We start from the raw sequence: 21841 nt of genomic DNA on the forward strand, positions 1-21841 counted from the left end.
TCGAATGGTGTCCGTGGCCGATACATGAATGGGTCAGTGTCTTATCTGCAATTACGGATCCGTAATTGCACACGCCACATAACAAAACTTCACATCGTTTTAGCACAATGCGGTTTTTGCACATACAGGTGAAGAGCTTTTTTTAAAATAAATATGCTTCACATGTTAAAGGGGGGTTTCCCCATGAGAGCCGTTTATGACATGTCCACAGGATATGTCAGGTGCGGGTCCCACCTCGGGACCCGCACCTATCCCTAGAACGGGGCCCCTAAACCCTGTTCTACCTCTGTGTGTCGGCTGATTTCCGACCATGAAGGTGAAAACAGTGTAGCTCGCTGAGCTACACTTTTTTCGTAAGTCCCATAGAACTGAATGGTAGTTACGGAAACGGCGTAGCTCGCATGCTATGCTGCTTCCGTAACTGCTATTCACTACTATGGGCTTTAAGAAAACCGCGTTTCTTAGCGAGTTACGACGCTTTCGTAACTCTCGACCATGAAGTCAGGAAGTGGCCGGGAGTCAGTGATGGCAGACCAAGCTAGAACGGGGTTTAGGGAGCCCCGTTCTAGAGATAGCTGCAGGTCCCAGAGGTAGGACCCGCATCTATCTGACATTTGACATATCCTGTGGCTATGTCAAATGTCCCTCGTAGGAAAACCCCTTTAAAGTACTGCTGCCAAATAAAGCATTGCAAAAGTGTGCCGATTCGCTGTAAAACTGCATGCAGTTTTGCAGCGCAGCTCTTGGTTGTATGGCACACAACCGCTGTGTGTACAGGCATCAATACAATATCTGGGTATGTAACAAGGTTAAGGCGAGGAAGGCTAAAAGGAACTAAAATACCCCATCAAGCCATTTGTAACACAGCCTGACACAACTGGTTTTTTGTTTGTGTACTGAATTTTATGAGTAATGTGTATATTTTAGAATTTGGAAATATTATTTCCATAGTATAAAAAAGCATAAATGTACCAACTTTTTCTTATATTGTTATATGTTTCTCTAACTGATATTTAAATAAACCTTCTAATTCTGCTAAGGCTATCTTCACATCTGTGTCAGGGCTCCGTTCCGTCTGAGCTTTCCGTCAGAACGGAGCCCCGACTGACCCAAACTGAAACCAAAGGTTGAAACAGTTTGTCGCAGTTGTGCAAGGGTTCCATCGTTGTGACTGGATGAATACCGCAGTAGACTACGCTAATCATCCCGTCAAAACGACGGAACCCTTGCACAACTGAGACAAACTGAAACAATTGGCACTGGATACCATTGAAATCAATGCTGATGGAAACGGAAACCTTTGGTTTCAGTTCCTCAGTCAGGGCTCCGTTCCGTCGGAACTGTGTGTGTGTGTCATTTAGTACTCAAGAAAAGTGCCATTTAGTTTTCGATTTTACAGCCATGTGACTGAAATGTTAAAAAATTGACAATGAATGTGACTGCTCTAAGATTTAGACCAGATTAATATTTTGCAAGGCACTTTGAATTTGCTGTTCCTTCACTTTTTTTATTTATTTTTTCTTAGAATTACATTGCTACAATTCCTCTGGTCATGTATGTGAGTGGATTTGTTTCTTCACTCCTCATGAAGCCAATCAACAAATATATTGGACGCAATGTGAGTTTCCAATAAAATTATTATATATATTTTATTTTTTTTGGTCTAGTATTTAGTTTATACACCCCTTCTCTTTGCCTTTCCAGGTTACCTATTTTATAGGTCTGCTAGCCATTGCTGCTTTTTCTGCCTGGGTAGCTCTGGACCCACAGCTTAGTGTGGCAGTGTATGGAGCTGCTGTTATTTTGGGGTCTGGATCCGCTACGATCTTGGTCACATCTCTATCCATGACTGCTGATCTCATTGGACCCCACTCGGTAAGTGTATTCAAATGGTCTTTTAATTTCTACATTCCTTATGTGCAATATATTGTTTATTAGAGAGACAGTGTGCTGTTAATCTCCCCGTGATGGGTACACTTTATTTCTGTTGAGGGGAAGGAAAGTTTCCCACCACAAACAGTTTAGAAGTTAAAAAAATAGATTGTACAGGGCACGTGTACAATGTTCTTAAACTGACTGCAGAAGTCTGCTCTGAACTTCTTGTAAGGCTGGTCCCGAGTTTATCCATTGGAATTGTGGGACGCTGGTCACGTGTCCTATCGAGGCTTTTTTTTTCTTCTGCACCCTATTTGATTGTTTGACAACAGTGCTGCTTGCTTTCTTATATATATCTTTTTTTGGGGGGGGGGGGAATGCTCCTGTGCCCATGTGATCATCCTGATGTAAATGTCATAGAGCATCTAGATGAGGCAATCCATGATTTACATTAAAGGGGTTGTCCACTACCGGACAACTGATGCCCTATCCACCAGATAGGTAATCGGTACATTATCTGTGGGGGTCCGACACCCAGATCCCGCACGCTAAGCCGCTCCAGTTGACTCCAGCCACGGAATTGCGGCAGAGCTGCAGTACTTCCGGCTCCATACATCGCATAATGGGCAATAACATCCGGTGCCTGCAGCCCACCGTAGCTGCTGATCAGTGCAGTGTCTGGGTGTCGGGCCCGCACCAATGATATACTAATGACCTATCTGGTGGATAGGTAATCAGTAGTCCAGTAGTGGACAACCCCTTTAACAAAACCGAGTTCAAGGGTGAACATTCACATGCAACATTCACTATTTACATGCAAGCATCACAAACTATGTAAAAGTGGTTTGTGGTCAAGCAGTCTTTATTTTACAAATTTATAATTTTTTTTTTTAATCCTATTAATACAAATGTTACTTCTGACTTTACAGCATAGCGGAGCCTTTGTATATGGAGCGATGAGCTTTACTGACAAAGTGGCCAATGGTCTGGCTGTAGTGCTTATTCAGTCTTTGCATCCGTGCCAGTAAGTATTACGGTTTTCACTGTACAGATGGGTTCACTTAAACTGGCCGTACAGACGAGATAAATGGAGATGTGTGGTCACCAGACCCCTCTCGCTAGGCTTGGCTGCATAGTGTTCACGTTTACAGTGGAGTCAGGCAGGCAGCACTTCGTGCGTGGCTGGCTTTAGGCTTTAAAGGGGTTTTTCCATCAGAGACATTTGACCTATCCACAGGATATGTCATAAATGTCAGATGTGGGTCCCACCTCTGGGGCCCGCACCGATCTCTAGAGCGGGACCCCTAAACCCCGTTCTTAGCTTTTTGTGCTCAAGCTGCAACCCGGCCACTTACTGATTCCATGGTCAGGAGTTACGGAAACAGCGTAACTCACTGAGCTACGATTTTTCTGTAAGTCCTATAGAACTGAATGGTAGTTACGGAAACGGTGTTGCTCGCATGCTACGTTTCTTCCATAACTGCCATTCACTACTATGGGAGTTACAGAAACTGCGTACCTCGGTGAGTTACCCTGTTTCCGTAACTCCCAACTATGTAATCCGGAGGCGGCGCGAGCACCAAAAGCTAGAATGGGGTATAGGGGACTCCATTCTAGAGATTAGGTGCGGGTCCCGGAGGTGGGACCCGCATCTGTCTGACATTTATGACATATATCCTTTGGATATGTCCGTCATGGGAAAACCCCTTTTAAGTTGTCCAAGCCTTCGTTTTCCTGGGAGAAAAATTGAGTGGCCAAGCGTGCATGTTTATTTCAATGGGGAAAAGGGAATAAGTGACTGTCCGACACCTCTAGCAGAGCAGTTTATCTCCAGCTGGAGAAATCCAACATGTCCGATCTTCTGCTTAAAAACAGTTCAGAAATTGACCTGTGTGCAGTTCCTGTTTTTGTTTTTTGTTTTTAATCCGCAGCACATCAATTTGTGTTTCGGAATTGCTTTTCTGTTGCGGGTTTTCCCCACAGAATTCAATAGGGAGGTAAAACCTACAACAAATAGCAAATGTTTCAATTTTTGCAGCGAAAAAGCTGTGCTGCAAAAATCACAACTAAAGAAAAACAAACTTTTTGTTTTAAAATGAATAAAAATGTTTATGCTTACCACCATTGTCATAGCGACTATACTCTTGATCTCCATCCAGGCTGGCTCCCTGGGGTGACGTTTAATCCCATTTGACTGCTGCAGCCAATCAGTCTGCAGCAGTCACATGGGCTTGAGCGTCCTCCCAGGAGGCCAGACTGCAGGGACAACAGAGCAACTGCGTCGCAATGACAGAGAACTGGGTATGTTTATTTTTTCCCTCAACCACTGTTTTCCGAAAAACTTCTCCACAATTTGGTGCAGAATTCCCTGTGGGTGCCAGGACTGGTAATCTGTGTACTTTTACACAGCGTATCCACCCTGTGTGAACATATCCTAATAGTCTGAGCACTAAAAAGCTGGTCATAAATGTCCAGAATTATTATAATTTATCACTGGTGATTAAGGCCTTATTCACACGAACGTGTCCGTTTTGCGCGCGTAAAAAACACAGCGTTTTTCCTGCATTGCAGTTCCATGTGACATCAGTGTAGGGTGCGTGCCTGCGTTTTTTACGCGCGTATGTCTTCAGTATTCATGCGTTTCACGTCTGCAAAATAAACTGGTGTTTTTCTTTTTCAAAATCATTCCTTTAGCAACTGTTGCGTGAATCACGCACAGCATACTGATGTGCGTCCGTGTTTTTCACGCACACTAACTTCAATGGGTGCGTGATGCGCAAAAAACGCACAAGTATAGGACATGCAGTAAGTTTCACGCAGCGTCAAAAACACGGAATGTCTGAATGGCCCCATTGACTTACATAGGTCCGTGCGACGTGCGTGAAGTTCACGCGCGCATCACGGACGTGAAATACGCTCGTGTAAATAAGGCCTAATACTGTGAATAGATCACTGGATATATTTACCATGTGATCTTGTGGGGTATCACTTGAAATTGGAGGTGGTAACGCAACACCCTAAGGCTCCATGCACACGACTGTGCCTGTAATTACGGGCGCGGACGGCTGCGGGCAGCCGGACGTTTTTAGAGGCCGTGCTCCCATTATAAAGTATAGGAGCACGGTCTGTAAAATAAGAAAATAGGACATGTCGTCCTATTTTTTTCGGCCGGTTTCTACAGCATGGACACCCTCCCGTAGGCATACAGGAAGGTGTCAGTCGGCCATAGAAATGAATGGGCCCTTAATTACGGGCAATTTTTTTATTTTTTTTTGGTCATGTGCATGGAGCCTTAGGCATCGCTGCACTGCTTGGTAGTTTAATCAAATAAAACATGACTTCCATAAAGAAGACTGGGCTTGGAACTAGAAATTACTTAACCTGTTGCGGTTTTTTTTTTGTTTTGTTTTCCCTCAGCTCTCAGCATTGTTGTCCAGCCTGTACTCCGTTTTATCACTGGGTGATGGTGACCATAACCGGAGCTGTGTCTTTACTCAGTGCTTTGTCGCTGTGTTCCATTATGATCTGGCCTATAAATGTGCGGTTTTGTAAGTATATTTTTTAAACTTTGACATTTATATGTAGGAAAATGCCTCACCCACCTTTCCAGAACGTTTCTGTGTAAGCATGATTTTGTCAATGGTAATCACTTGCTCTAGATGTCCCTGATGTAGTAATTAGCCCATTAAGGTCTGGCCTATTTTGGGCTTTCATGGCCAAGCTTGTTTTTCATGGCCTTATTCTAAAATCTGAGGCTTCTTCAAAGCCTGAATCCATGAAACCATTGGAGGTACACTAGCAATTCAACATTTTCCTTTAAAAATACCAATGTTGTTTTTTACTGCCACTCTTCAATACATAGACCTGAGCATTAGGTTACTGTGAAGCTAAATTTTGCTGCTTCAATACTTTGGATTCCAAGGTCCTATACGAGTGATGGCCAACTGACAACATTATGTGGGTCTTAAATGTGGCCCATGACTCAGAGGGCCACATCATATTGGACATACACCCACATAGGGCTCATTGACATAGAATTCCAGAAGAGCAAAAAATATGAAAGCCTCTATAGTAGTTTTCTACTGTCCTCTACCAAAAATTTGCTGTTTTTTTTTTTTTTGTTAAAAAATTTCATTACCGCATAAACGCAAAGAACAAATATTCTTGGGTGTATGTAGGTCCTTTTTGTCCTGTCCCTGGCTGTACATGAGCAGAGCCATCTGTCCTATAAAAGTGACTGCTGCAGTGCCCCACTTGGGTGTCCGTAACAGTGCCCTCTGCCCTACTGTCTCTGCTGCCAACTGTCTGGGAGCTGCATTTTTCTCTGATCGGGCATAGCGCTTAGCAAACATAAATGTGCTTGCATGATCAGTGCTCTTGGTATTTAGATGACGTTCCTTAGACTGTGTGCTAGCTTAAAAGTGCAGCTCTTTTTCTCTCGTGTGTGTGTGTGTGTGTGTGTGTGTGTGTGTGTGTATATCTAATGTTTTTTATACTGTGCTTAAGTCTAGCTGAAACATGGAGAGAATGTTAGTAAAATGTGCATTGTTTTTTGTGCAACTTTTTTTTTTTCTTTTAGTTAGTTTGTATATCTTTTTGTTTATATAGCAGGTAGGCCACATCTATTGATTTAGTGATTCTTGTGTGTAGTATCACCTACCTCCCATTGACATGGTCAATTTTAACAACCAGTTGTCATATTATTCAGATTTCGTTTTTTTAGGAGGAATAATAGTGGATTATTAGAATAGTGGAACAGAAAAATGCAGAGTTCTGAAAAAATGTTTTAGAAAAGTAAGGAGAGCTCCTCTTAAGATTATACAGATGTTCATTGATCATGTAGAGAATACATGTAGAGTTGTGATGTATCATAGAAATACTCCAATGCGTACCAATGCCAGCAGGAGGTGGTCGTAGCTAGATTCTCAAAATATCTGAAAACATTTGGTGCCATATAGCAGAAAATATTCCGGTACAAGCCCTGCCTTAGCCCCAGCCCCAAACTATTGGACTCCTGTCACATGTGTGTACCTATAGACAATGGTATAATGGCTATATACAGTGAGCTGCACTAGAGAACTGTCGGCTGAATAGTTGTCCGGCTGGCAGCTACTTCTCCCGACCCCACCATAAACATGCACGCTCTGTTTGGCTAAGCCTGCATGTTTATTTCACTGGGTAAAGCGGAATTGGGCTCTGTTCACACTGCCGTCATTGTTTCGTCCGAATTGTCTTTCAATGTGTGGTTAACGTTAAACTGATTGATGTGAATTTTGTAGGCTTTGTTTTTCGGTTTTAGTAGCTGTAGACCATTGAAACCGAAGTTGGCAACCCTGGTGCCGATTCTCAGATTTTTTTAGATTTTTTTTTTTTTAAATTGAGGATGCATGCAACAGAAAATGCTTTTATTCAAGATTATTTACTTGACTGGAAATTTGTCCCTCGCTGCTGCATTGGGGGAAAGATGGTGCACATTTGTGTACCCACAGAAGTTGTGGAAGTTGTTGTATTTCTAGGCAGCTCCCACTGCTGATGCAGGCACCAAACTGAATTTAAACATGCAGGGCAGTATAGATTTGCTCACCACTTGTTTAGATTAGTAACATATATGGGTTCTTCTGCACAAAATACTGATTGAAGAGATCAGTGCTTTTATGCCACAGGCAGGCAAACTATGGAGAAGTCTGAATGCTCTGACAAGTTATCGAAGACTGCAGCACCAGTAAAGCCCTATTAAATAGACTAACGTTTCAACAACTAATGCTAATCTATAGTATACCTGATATAGAAGAACTTTGTAATTTACTTGTCTTTAAAATTTAGTTGTTTTTATCCATGAAAATTCTGTGTGAAGTTTCTGCCACGAAGTGTCTTCCTTCCTGTAATCTGATCTCCACACCCCTGTTGTCAAGCAAAGTCAGTCCCTGATTACAAAGCAGAATTAATGTCTCCACAACCTGCCCATAGAAGTCTATGGAGTGGGGAGGGGGAGCAGAGAAAGTCAGCAACACATGCAGCATGTAAGTCTATAGAGGGGGAGGGGCGAGCAGGGGGAGGCAGCAGCAGCGTGAGACACTGGCTACTGGTAAGATTTTTGTCACCCCAGTACTGGATTTTCAGCTACACTGCTGTATATTACTGCTGTATAATGTCCCCCATACTGTTGCAGCTTCTATATGTGTGATACATAGGATTCTCCTCTTGTATGTGCATAGTGCAAAGACATGATAGCCGTTAGGCTCTGCCCACTAGCTTTGAGACTACTGAGAATTAGAGAGCCTGCAGAGGGGAAAACTGCTAAAAAATACAGAATACAAGTCCTATAATGGCCAGAAATAGTGTTATTCCTCATGTACACATATGCATCCACTTATTTTGAAAAGTTAGGTATGCTTTAACACTATTTGAGCCTGCTGAGGCAATCCTAGGGAGTATTTCACAGCGTATATACCTCTGACGTGTGGCACTGTATAGGCATACATTGGCATACCTCGCCCATATTTCTCTATTGTAAGAAGAAACAAAAAAAAAAGTATATTGTGAACTTTGTTTTGTATTAGCGCGCAGTCTGACTGCCATGTGGGTTTTTTTTTTTTTTTTTTATCATAGTGGGTAGATTGGTGAACAGGATTTTATAAAACCTGTTCACACTGTGTGGCAGAGAACTATCCATACGCCTCTCCCCTGACTTCCCTTTAAACCTATTTATTTTACTGAGGGCAAGGAGACAAGCAGTTGTCAAACCTGTGGCAGCAGCTTATCTCCCGACACAACAATGAATTGGGGTTGTTGAAATCCAAAATACCAGATCCTTGTTTCTCCCGCCATCTGCTGTGTATGGGCATCTTTGGGGTGTACTGCTGTTCTGTTTTGTTCTTACCACAATTTTCCATAAAAGCCATTTTATAAACATTTACTAAAACTAGTAGAAAGCTCTTCAGAATTGTATTACATATTTATAAAGCAGGAGCTTATGTAAGTGTTGTACTGTGATGTTGTTGTGGTTCTCTGCTTTTGTTGTGCTATGCAAAGGCTTTGCTGTCATTACTGTTGTCTATACAACTTAAGCGCAGTTAGACTATTCGCATGACAGGGCGTCAAATTGGCCGTGAAACTGTCGTTTTTAACGGCTAACTTGCACCAGAGTGGGATCAGTTTTCACGCATCCCTCATAGCTTTGAGTAAAACGGGCCAAAATAGGACATGTCCTATTTTTTTCACTGGTGGTTCACATGGTCCGCTAAAGAAACGGCTGCCTGAATAGCCTCATAGACTTGTATTAACTTGAATGCAGCCGTGTGACCACGTTAAAAAACAACAAAAAAACTTCTCACATGGCAGACTAAACCTGTTGTGTGAATAAGCCCTAAGTGTTCTTTGTTAGTCAATCTGCAATTTTGCAAACACAAAACGGGATGTACATGTGATTTCAATGTACCCCCCCCCCCCCCCCCCTTTGGGAAACGTTAATCTAGGAAATGTACAATATCGCACTGCAATCCGTGCAAAAATCACTTTAATTTAGCCCAGGCGCTAGTTCAATTTAACATTCACTTCTATATTTATTTATTTATTTTTTCTATTCCAAAATGCTTTCTGGCAAATTCTTCCAGGTTGGCCTGACATTTTCAAAGTTTTGAATGTTCCTGCTGATGCCGATAAACCTTGAAGCAAAAAAGACTATCGATGTGCCCAGAATGTTTATTAGAAGGCTTCGTTGTCTAGTTTTTGCATACTCTTTATTTGTACAATATTTCTTATGAAGTCCGTTTTTGTATTTTTAGGGTATGACCAAGAAAAGCCTGTGCGGCACTGATCGGCTATGACTACCAAAGGGTTTAGCATCTAACTCTTAGGTTTCAGGATGGTTAAATAATTCACTGAGCTACGTCTCAGAAGATGAACGGTTATTGTCCTGCCATCATCTTCGTCAATTCTGAGCTCCTGATTACACAGTTGGCCTCATACTTTATCACCACTACTTTTCATGCATATTTGCTTCCCATAACAACCAACCAGAGTGCAGGTGTCTTATCTATGGAAATGGAAAGCATCAGGGGCGTATCTAAAGGATCATGGGCCCTGGTGCAAAAGTCCAGTTTGTTGTACCTCCCTCCCTCGCTTTAACTTCTCTTCTCAGCCAATGACTGCGGCCTACCTGTAACTTTCAGCTGCATTGTTGGTTATCTGAAGCGACCTGTTAATGCAGCACTAGCAGCCAGGGACACGAGCCCCAAGACATGAGTTTTACCCCCCAAAAAATAAAAACCCCACACACTCTATGGACAAAAGTAGTTGGGACACCATTTAATACTTGAATTCAGGGGTTTCATTGTCTCGTTACCACAGGTGTATAAATTCAGCCCCTCGCCATGCAGTCTGTATTTACAAACACTAGTGAAAGAATGGGTCGTTCTAAAGAGCTCACAGAATTCCAGAGTCAGTAAGTGAAATTTCTTCCCTCCTAGATATTCCACGATCAACTGTGAGTGGTATTACTGCAGAGTGGAAGCATTTAGGAACCACAGCAACTCTGCCATAAAGTGGCAGACCGTGTAAAGTTAGAGAGCGTTGTCGCCGAGTGCTGAAGTGGAAGCTGCATAAAAGTCGTCAATGCTCTGACTCAATCTACAGAGTTCCAAACCTCCCCTGGCATTAACATCCGCACAAAAACGGTGCTTTATGGCATGGGTTTCCATGGCCTAGCAGCTGCATGCAAGCCTTACATCATCAAGCACAATGCCAAGCGTTGGATGGAGTGGTATAAAGCACACCGCCACTACTAGACTCTGGAGCAGTGGAAATTTGTTCTGTGGAGTGACAAATCACCCTTTATCTGGCAGTCTGATGGAGTCTGGGTTTGGCAAATGCCAGGAGAACGTTACCTGCCTGACGGCATTGTGCCAACTGTAAAGTTTGGAGGAAGGATTATGCTATGTGGTTATTTTTCAGGGGTTGGTCTAGGCCACTTGGTTCCATTGAAGGGCAATCTTAATTCTTCAGTGTACCAGGACATTTTTGACTATTTTATACTTCCAACTTTGTCAGAATAGTTTGGGGAAGAATCTCTTCTGTTCCAGTGCACAAAGCAAGGTCCATAAAGGCATGGTTGGGTGAGTTTGGTGAAGAACATGACTGGTCCACAAGGAGCCTTGACAATTGAATCAAATACCTTTTGGGATGAACTAGAACGGAGACTGCGAGCCAGGTCCCCCTGTCCAACAACAGTGTCTGACTTCAAAAAATGTTCTTCAGGATGAATAGACAAATTCCCACGGACACACTCCAAAATCTTGTAGATTGCCTCCCCAGAAGAGTGAAAGCTGTTTTAGCTAAAAAGAGGGGACCAACTCCATATTAATGCCTAGGGATTTATAATATGATGTCATGAAAGCTCATGTCAGTGTAATTGTTGCATTACATCCTGAAGTTAATTTTTGTTGAGGGGGGGGGGGGGGGTGTTGCACCATTTGATCAACACAACAGGCCTACTTATTTGAAGGTGCAAAAAATTATGGATGGCTTGTTTCACAGTAAAAAATAAAGACATAAAAACTGAACTTTAATGTGCATAAATACTCACCCCCTGAAAGTCAATCCTGATGTGAGTCTTTTGGGGTATATCTTATTAGTTTAGCACATCTAGACAGATTATTACATATTCCAGGCAAAACTGCTCCAAGTCATATGGGTTGTGTTGGTGTACAGCAGTCTTAAAGAGACCGTTTCACTTGCCTAAAAAACTGCAGTTGACATCTCCGTTAGATTGCAGGCACCTCACAGATTCTGATGCTTTTTTTTTTCTTCTAGCCGCCACAGTTCCTGAGATATTGGGGCTCTGTGTTTCTGCTGTCTGATATGCAAATTAGGCCTTTGACTGTCAAGTGGGCGGTTACCCCTTATCAAGTGACAGGTGTTACCTGCCCACTTGACAGTCAAAGGCCTTATTTGCATATCGGGCACCAAAACGAACGGCACTGATATCTCCGCAACGGTGGTGGCTAGATAAAGTGGCAATCTGTGAGGCACCTGCAATCTAACTGAGATATCAGCTGCAGTTATTTGGGCAGGTGACAGGTTCTATTTAAAGTCATGCCACAGATTCTCCATTGGATTGAGGTCTGCTTTGACTCAGCCATTCCACAACCTTTAAATGTTCCCCTCAAACCCCTCCAGTGTAGCTTTAGCAGTATGTTTAGTGTCCTTGTCCTGCTGGAAAGTGAACCTCCACCCCAGTATAAAATCTTTTGCAGACTGAAACCGGTTTTCCCCAAGAACTACCCTGAATTTACTGCCATCTGGCTTTTAACCCCTTCCTGACATTTGCCATGTGGATAAGTCATCGAAAGCTTGTGCTTCCCGCATTTTGCCGTATCCATATGCCAAATTCTTGTCACCGGCTCAGAAGCTGAGCCGGTGCCCTCCTCACCCGGATGTCAGCGGTATCTTACAGCTGACATCCGGCTGTAATGGCGGGGACCAAAATTAGCTTCGATCCCCGCCTTTAACCCCTTAAATGCAGCGCTAAAACGCGATCGCTGCATTTAAGGTGTTTGCAGCTCATCGGAACCCCAGCAATGAAATTGAAAAGGGTTCCGGTGGCTGCAATGGCAACCGGAGGCCTAATGCTGGATTCACAGCCCGGCTCCCTGCAGTGTGTTCGGTCCGGGACTTGCAGCCGAAATACGTTCCGTCCTTTACGGACCGAACATGCTCGTGTGAATCCAGCCTAATATTGGCCTACCAGTCTGCCTAGCATGGAAGCCGTTCAGGACCCGCCGGGCGGCAGCATTAACAGCTCTGCTGAGGAGCTGAGCCAGTGTCATCAGAGGTGGATGTCAGCTGTATGTTACAGCTGACATCCACCTGTAACAGCAGGAACCAGAGCTAGCTCCGATCCCGGCCATTAACCCCTTTGATGCAGCGACCACTGCATCTTAGCGGTTGCTAGCAGATCGCCAGCCCTGACATACAATCAGATCTGCCGACTGCTGCTATGGCAACAGGAGACACAATGGCTTCCTGCTCTGCCACTACGGAAGTCCCCCAGTGGGACATGAAAAAAAGTGAAAAATAATTAGTTTGAAAACATAATAAAAGTTTCAAGTAACAAAATAAGACAATCGCCCTGTTCCCTTATCAAGTCCTTTATTATTGAAAAAAATAAATAAACCATACGTATTTGATATTGCTGCGACCGTAATGACCTAAGCTCTAAAAATATTATTTATTACACGTGGTGAACAGCATAAAAAAATACCAGAATTTCAGTGTTTTTGGTCACTTTGCCCTACAAATATTGGAATAAAAAGTGATCAAAAAGTTGCACGTATCCAAAAAATTATACCTATAAAAACTATAGCTTGTTTCGCAAACAACAAGCTCTCCTACAGCTCCGTCGACTACAAAGTTATAGTTCTCACAACATGGCGACAGAAAAAATACATTCTTTTTACAAAAGTAATTTTATTCTGCAAAATGTTGTAAAACATGAAAAAGTGCTATAAATTAGGTATCGCCGGAATCTGACTGACCCACAGAATAAAGTTTACATAATTTATAACGCATGGTGCTCACTGTATAAAAAAAATCCTATGCCAGAATTGGGTTGTTTTGGTAATCTGGCCTCCCAAAAAATAGAATAAAGAGTGATCAAAAAGTCGCATGTACCCCAAAATGGTACCGATACCTACAGCTCGTCCCGCAAAAAAACAGCCCTCATGCCACTACGTCGATGAAAAAATTTAATTCGTTAAGGCTTCCATAAGTCAGGAAATAAAAAATATGCAGTTGATCCGGCCCGAGGGGAACATCTCTTCTGTTTCAAGAGGCGATTTATCAAGACCCTAAAATTAGGGAACTAGGAAGGGTAGGGCCCAAACCTATCTGCTAGAAGCAAGTGTGCCCGTATTATACCAGGACAATACTTCACACCTTTGCAGTTTGGGGAATTTTGCTGGGGAGTGTGGACCAAAAGACGGATAAGGAAGGACATTTATCAGTGCGACACTGGCCTGTGCAGAAGGGATTGTGTCACAGCGTAACACACATCTAGGGATTATTTTATTGTTTTTTTTACCCCATTATACCACCTGACTGCCCCTGATGTACTCTGCCCAGCTCACATGTACCCCCACATTATAAACGGAAACACCAGCAATTCTCAAACTAAACTACTACCAAGCAAAATACGCCCTCCAATAGCCAAATGGCGCTCCCTCCCCTCTGAACCCTACAGCGTGCCCAAACAGCAGTTTACTTCCACATATATGGCATCGCCATACCCGGGAGAACCCTTTTAACAAGTTTTTGGCTGTCTGTCTCCAGTGGCACAAGCTGGGCACTACATATTTCCCACTGAAATGGCATATCTAGGGAAAAATCTAACTCTTTAATTTGCACAATCCGCAGCGCATTTATTTATGTAAAAGACCTGTGGGGTGAAAATGCTCCCTACACACCCTTTAATAAATGCCTTGAGGGGTGTAGTTTCCAAAATGGGGTCACTTCTCAGGGGCTTCTTTTTATTATTTCACATCTGAGCCCTGCAATTGTGAACCAATACTTTGTAAACCGCCAAATTAGGCCTCAATTTGACATGGTACTCTTTCAATCCTGAGCCCTGTCAAATGTCCAGGCAAAAGATTAGGGTCACATGTAGGGTGTTTCTAAAACCAGGAAACACAGCATAATAATTAGAGAGTTGTCTGGTTATGGTGGCACAAGCTGGGCACCACATAATCAGATCTATGGAAAAATTCAATTTTCACTGTGCAACATAGAATGGACTCGAATTTCTTCAAAACACCTGCGGGGTTAACATGCTCACTACACCCCTAGGTGAATGCATTAAGGGGTGTAGTTTCCTAAATGGGGTCACTTCGGGGGGGTTTCGACTGTTTTGGTCCCACAGGCACCCAGAAACCAATCCAGCAAAATCTGTACTCCAATAGCCAAATGGCGCTCTTTCCCTTCTGAGCTCTGCCGTGTGACCAAAACAGCAGTTTGTCCACACATGGGGTATTGCCGTACTCTGAAGAATTTGCTTTACAAATGTTGGGGTTCTTTGTCCTTTATTTGTTGAGAAAATGAGAAATCTTGAGCTAAAGCTACGTCTTATTGAAGAAAAAGGATTGTTTTTATTTTCACTGCCCAATTCTAATAAAATCTGTGGGGTCAAAGTGCTCACTACACCCCTAGATGAATTCCTCAAGGCGTGTGGATTCCTAAATGGAGTCACATTTTGGTAGTTTTCATTGTTTTGTCCCCTTAGGTGATTTTCAAATGTGACATGTTCTCCGCAAACCATTCCTGCTAAATGTGATCTCCAAAAGCCAAATAGAGCTCTTTCCCTTCTAAGCCCTGCCGTGTTTCCAAACATCCGTTTTATGACCACACGTAGGGTATTGTTTTACTCTGAAGAAATTGCTTTACAAATCTTGCGGTGCTTTTTCTCCTTTTAGTCTTTTTAGCTAAACCTACATTTTCTTTGAAAAAATTTAGATTTTCATTTTCACCTAATTCCAATAATTTCTGCAAAAAACCTGTGGGGTCAAAATGCTCATTATACCCCTACATAATTTCCTCAATGGGTGTAGTTTCCAAAATGGGGTCACTTGGGGGTTTGCACAGTTTTGGCAAGAGCCCTTCAAACTATAACTTTATTCTAATAAAAATAAGGCCCCAAAATCCACTAGGTGCTCCTTTTGCTTCTGAGGCCGGTGCTTCAGTCCAGTAGCACGCTAGGGCCACGTGGGATATTTCCTAAAACTGCAGAACCTGGGCAATAAATATTGAGTTGCATTTCTCTGGTAAAACCTTCTGTGTTACAAAAAAAAATGGATTAAAAATTAATTTCTGCAAAAAAATATGAAATTTGTACATTTCACCTCTACTTTGCTTTAATTCCTGTGAAACGTCTAAAGGGTTAAGAAACTTTCTAAATGCTGTTTTGAATACATTGAGGTGTGAAGTTTTTAAAATGGGGTGACTTTTTTGGGGTTTCTAATATATAAGGCCCTTAAAGCCACTTCACAACTGAACTGGCCCCTGTAAAGATAGCCTTTTGACATTTTCTTGAAAATGTGAGAAATTGCTGCTAAAGTTCAAAGCCTTGTAACGTCCTAGAAAAATAAAACTATATTCAAAAAACGATGCCAATCTAAAGTAGACATATGGGGGATGTTAATTAGTAACAATTTTGTGTGGTATAACTGCCGGTCTTACAAGCATACATTTAAATTGAGAAAAATGCTAATTTTTGAGATTTTTTGCTAAATTTTGGTGTTTTTCACAATTAAATACTGAACGTATCAAGCAAATTTTGTCAGCAACATAAAGTCCAATGTGTCACGAGAAAACAATCTCAAACGCTTGGATAGGTAAAAACATTCCGAAGTTATTACCACATAAAGTGAAACATGTCAGATTTGAAAAATGAGGCTCTGTCAGGAAGGTCAAAAGTGGCCAAAGAGGGAAGGGGTTAAACATTCTATCCTGACCAGTTTTCCAGTCTTTGTTGATGAAAAGCATCTCTACAGCATATGCTACCACCACCACCATGCTTCACTGTGAGATTGGTGTTCTGGGTGTGTTAACAAGTGTTGGGTTTGTGCCACATAGTGTTTCCCATGATGGCCAAAAAGTAAAATTTTCGTTTCCTCTGACCAGGGAACCTTCTTTCATGTGATTGGAGAGTCTGCCACAAGCGGTTTCTCAAACTCAAAATGTGTGTTTTTTCTTTAAGGGGTATTCCGGTTACTTTAACCCCTTCCCGAAAATGGGTGTTACTGTACATACTTTTTAGCGGTGCGTTCCTGCAAATGGGCTTACAGTAACGCCCTGAGGATGAAGTGAGCACAGTATCTGTGCTCGCTTCATGTTCAGCGGTTGTCTGTTGTAATATACAGCCGAAATCCCACTGCTGCGGCGGCGATCACCGTGCTTTTCGCTTTGCTGGCGTATAACTTCTTTAATGCTGCTGTCAGTAGCGACCGCTGCATTTCAGTGATTAACACAGAGGGAGGGGGTGCCCTCTGTACCCCATTGGCCCCACGTGAGAAATCTTGGGGTGTCTATGGCAACTGCTTCCTGGTCGGCCAGTTACGGAAGCCGATTAGGTCCTGCCAAAGGCAGGCCCTAATAGACCGACTGTCGGTTGTAAAATGACAGTTGCACTACGCTGCACTACAGAAGTAGTGCAGTGTATTGAAGATCTGATCTTCTGATCCCCAGTACAAGTCCCCTATTAAGTGTAAAAAAAAAAAAGTTTAAATAAATTCCTTTTTCATGTTTTGTAATTGTTGCAGATTTTCAGTACAGAATTCGACACCAAATTCCGCTACAGTACAATGCAAATGAATAGTGTTTTACATACATCAGCACATGGAGGCCTATGGCTTTACAATACAGAATCCTAGTTTGCTGCTCTGTGCTTGAGAAATAAGAGCCTGATCAAGACTCATTGATGACCAGGCATAAAAAAAAATCAAGACGACACTGGGGCAGATCTCTTAAAGGGGTTTTCAGAATCCAATTAACTAATTTCTATTCCACTTCACATACAAAAATAATGTAATTTGTAATATACTTGTGTTTTGATTTTTAATCTTCGAACACCCGCTTCCAGCGCTAGTCAAAATCCTTACTTCTGGCGCTAGCCAGTCCATGATCTGAGTTCTGTTTTCCATCTGGCTTAATGTCCGGGTACGTCATTCCTGACGTCACTGTACACTGAGGGAAGTAGTGGACCGGATACTCCCTTTCTTCTGATAGTTTCCTGTCTGCAGCTAGGGGAGAGAAACACTGCTAGTCTCTGAGCATGCGTGGAAAGCACTGCTAGTCTCTGAGCATGTGTGGCTTCTACACTAGCAGCGCAGGAGTGGGCATGCGTGGTAAACACTATCACAGCACCTGCGCGTCATTGTCTCCCCCGTAGAAGCTGACCGCAAACTATCAGAAGAAATCAGATGGCAGGAGCCAGTTGTTAGTAGCGCTCTGACAAGGACTCCAACTCTAACCCGAGCGCCGGAGTCCCGGGCAGAGCGCTAGTAAAGGCTCTGCTCCGGGACTCTGTGGATCCCCTGACATCACTGTCCATATATGGACAATTATGTAAGGGGATTCCCCACAGTCTCGGAGCAGAGCCTATACTAGCGCTCTGCCCTGCTCTGGGACTCCGGCTCTGGAGTCAAATGAAGGTTTTTGTTTTGTTTTTAACAAATATCAGTGCTGTACCAAACAACACTCTTACATATCTTGCATGTGGTTTATCGTTAGCGCTCACTGATCTAATGAGAAGTAAAATGGCATTGGAGATTGTGTATAGCTGGGTGTAGTAGGCGTGATGAGTCCCTGCTGCCGGCGTATTGCATGCTGGAACACAAGCCGTGCATACTGGGATCTGTATGAATGGAAGAGCAAGACAACTAACACAGAGGTAAACAACACTCTCAATTGTAAACAATAGAGAACAATGGTAAATGAAAAAAGAAAAATGTAAACTTTATTCAGGGGGCATAATAGATCAATTGAGAAGGGTTGCAGTGATTAAAAAAAAAAGTAGACTGCGCTATTGATTCCGTCCAAAACAACGGTGACAGATGAAAACCATTAGCTAGATTTCAGTCACCATTGAGTTCAATGGTAAGGGAAATGGAAGCTGAGGTTCCCGTTTGCCTTTCCGTTGAGGGGTTAATCCGACTGAATCGTCGACGCCCTTCCGTTGAGGAGTTCCAACGGTGATGTGAACAAGCCCTAAGCTCGCTCTATACCTAGCGTGTCTGCTTCGTGTTATGGCTGATACTGGCCGTTTAACCACTTAGATGCTGTGGTCAAACGCTAACGTGGCATCGAAGTTTTTGTCATCCGAACTCCCTTCTGCAATGCAACCGCAGAGTGTTGATGGGTGTCATGGCAGTCTGTGGCCTAATGAAGGCCTCCAGGTCCGCCATCTTTTTAAAGGAATTTTTATTATTTTTAAATCCATGTTTTTTTTATTTGACACAACAACATTTAAATTGACTTATTAAAAAATGTTTTACTAGAAGATACAGCTTCTATGTATTCAGGATACTTGGCTGCTGTATCGATCTGTCAAAGCCGATTTTAATCCGGTCAGCTGAACTGACTGCTCGGCTGAGAGTGGGTTCTGCGTGTCTGACACGCAAGATCAGGCTGATATCTATCACAACTAATGACACACTGACCTGACTGAATTTGCTTTGAAGGAACGATACAGCGTCTATGTATTCAGGATACATAGAAGCTATATCTTAAAGTTAAAAAAAAAGTTTGTGTAAAGTCACATAAAACATGGATATGTGAAAAAAAAGCCATTACCTTTTTAAAGATGTACAAAGCCTTTAAGACTGGGCTTGATAGTAGCTGGTTAAAAGTACCATACCAGAATTGCGGTTTTTGTTTTTTTTGTTCTTTTGGTAGTCTTTGCTCCCCCAAAAAAATGGAACAAAAAGTAAGCAGTCGCATGTAGATGCAGCAGAACTAATGACCTTTTGGGGCCTTGTGCTACATATGAGGTTAGTAAAGAATCTTTGGTGATTAGGCAATACTAGAGCACGGATGTTTTGTACAACCACGATTTTACCATATAGCAATGGTACAAAAAGCTGGCAGTGATGGTAACATTCCCGTAATATCCATATTCCCATCTTTTTAATCCATTTTCATATGGCAGCCTGCTTCTAAATATTTACTTTCCTAAATACCTTGGTCTTTTTCAAAGGGTCCTGTTTGCCAGATATTTTTCCACATCCAGCCTGGGTCTCTGTGTTTGGTAGCTCATTGTCTATGGTTGTGCGCGCGCTTACGCAGTATTCTCCCATTTCTTTAATGTAAAGAATGAGGGTCACAAGAGTGTGCCTGCTGGCGCAAGCGCGGTAGCTCCCGACCCTGCCACATCTAAGCTGCTCTATCAAGGTCTATGGATGGCTTCAGGGCATGCACAGTGGCCCTGGGGCAGTTCAATAGTGCTGCAGAGGTGAAATGACATCCGTGATCAGTGCAGTGGCAATCAGAGTGAGAAGTGCCGCAAAGAGCAGCAAATGTGGGTGTGGCAGGCAGCGATGGACATGAAATGCAGGTAAACGGGGAAGATGGTAATACCCCTTTTCAAGAGGTGGTTATCAAGGTCCTAATATTTGGGAACCAGGAAAAGTGTCCAAACACATCTGCCCCAAAATTTAGTCTTCGCTGGTAGCGGGAGAATCTGCATAACTATTTATTGGTTTGTGTCTCCGGTGGCACAAGCTGGGAACAACCTATTCTGTGGAAAAATGTATCTTTTTTACTCTGCAACATCCATTTCTGGAAAACACCTGTGGCGTCAAAATGCTTACCTATAACTCATGCCTTGAGGGGTGTGGTTTGTCGAATGGGGTCACTTTGTTGTTTTTATTTCACCTCCGAGCCTTTGCAGTTGTGGGTACTTATGCGTAAATCTCAAACAGACCTTGAATGCGCATGGTTCTCTTTCACTCCTGAGACCTGTCGTACATCCAGGCAAAAGATTGGGGCCACATGTAATGTATAATAGTTAAAGCGTTATTTTCCCAGTGGTAAAAGCTGGGCACAACATATTGAACACTGAAAGGGCATATCTATGGAATAATTGTAATTTCCACTGTATTGGTACCTCAGGGCAATGCAACATTCCATCCACCATTCCTGCTCAATCTGCGCTCTAAAAGCCAAATTATGCCCCTGCTTTTCTGAGCTCTGCCATGTGTACGAACAACAGTTTACGACCACATATGGGGTATTGCCATACTCTGTAGAAATTGCTTAACAAATTCTGGGGTGCCTTTTCTGCTATAGTCCTTTTGAAAATGAAAACTTAGATAAAACGACATATTATTGGAAAAACATTTTATTTTCGCAGCCCAATTCCAATAAGATCTGTAAACTACCTCAGTGTTCTGACAAGAATAGGACATGTTCTATATTTTCCAAATTGGGTCTTTTTCGGGGTTTTTCTTATGTTTTATATGAAATAAGCATCAGAATATAAAGGAGTCCCCAAAATACACACACTGCTCTTTTAAAGGTTATACCACCACATCAACTTTATCGCCTATCCACATGATGGGTGATAAGTGTTTTGGTCGCTGGGATCCACACTGTTCAAAATTTGATGTGGTGGGTTAACCCCTTTCATTTCTGAAGCCTGTGTTTTGAGTCCGGTAGCAAACTAGGGCAACATATGGTATATTTCCGAAAACTGAAGAACCGGGGTAACAAATATTGTGGTTTTTTTTGTTCGCTGCTATGTTACTGAAATAAATGGATTAAAATTGAATATTTGCACGCACACAAAAAATTACATTTGAAAATTTTCACCTCCACAATGCTTAAATTCCTTTGAAGCATCTAATATGTTGAGGGTGCAGTTTTTAAAATGGAGTGACTTTAGGAGGAGTTTCTAAAATTAAAAAGTAATATCTATATCCCCTAAAAGCCACTTCAAAACTAAAGTGGTGCCTAAAAATAAATATACATTTTGCAAATGTGGAGAAATTAAAAAACTGATCGTATGCTTATAAGCCTTGTAACGTCCTAAAAAAAAAAAATGCCTACATACAGAAGACCTGTATGGTAAAACTTTATTTACTAATTTGTGTAGTATCATTATCCATTTTAGTAGCAGAGGATTTTAAATTTAGGAAAATGTTAAGTATTCACTAACTTTCTTTTTGTTTATAAACAATCCTAAATGTACCACTAAGGCTTCGTTCACATCTGCGACGGGACTCCGTTCATGGCTTCCGTCAGAGCTCTGTCAGGGGAACCCGTGAACGGAATCCAAACAAACAAATGGAAACTATAGGTTTCCGTTTGCTTCACCATTGATTTTATGGTGACCAATCCGGTGCAAATGGTTTCAGTTTGTCACCGTTGTGTAAGGGTTCCGTTGTTTTGACTGAATCAATACCGTAGTCGACTGCGCTAT

General features: G+C 42.3%; 1 protein-coding gene across 1 annotated transcript in view; it reads left to right on the forward strand.

The window, feature by feature from the left end:
- The window catches only part of MFSD12 (major facilitator superfamily domain containing 12), an 85747-nt gene that overhangs the window by 51490 nt on the left and 12416 nt on the right, over positions 1-21841 (forward strand). Inside the window, exons 6-9 of the mRNA XM_075849968.1 lie at positions 1526-1618; positions 1705-1875; positions 2805-2899; positions 5293-5423. Coding sequence (XP_075706083.1) covers positions 1526-1618; positions 1705-1875; positions 2805-2899; positions 5293-5423 — 490 coding nt within the window. The remainder of the gene's footprint in view (positions 1-1525; positions 1619-1704; positions 1876-2804; positions 2900-5292; positions 5424-21841) is intronic.

Source organism: Rhinoderma darwinii, chromosome 1 (genome assembly GCF_050947455.1).
Source record: "Rhinoderma darwinii isolate aRhiDar2 chromosome 1, aRhiDar2.hap1, whole genome shotgun sequence".
NCBI lineage: Eukaryota > Metazoa > Chordata > Amphibia > Anura > Rhinodermatidae > Rhinoderma > Rhinoderma darwinii.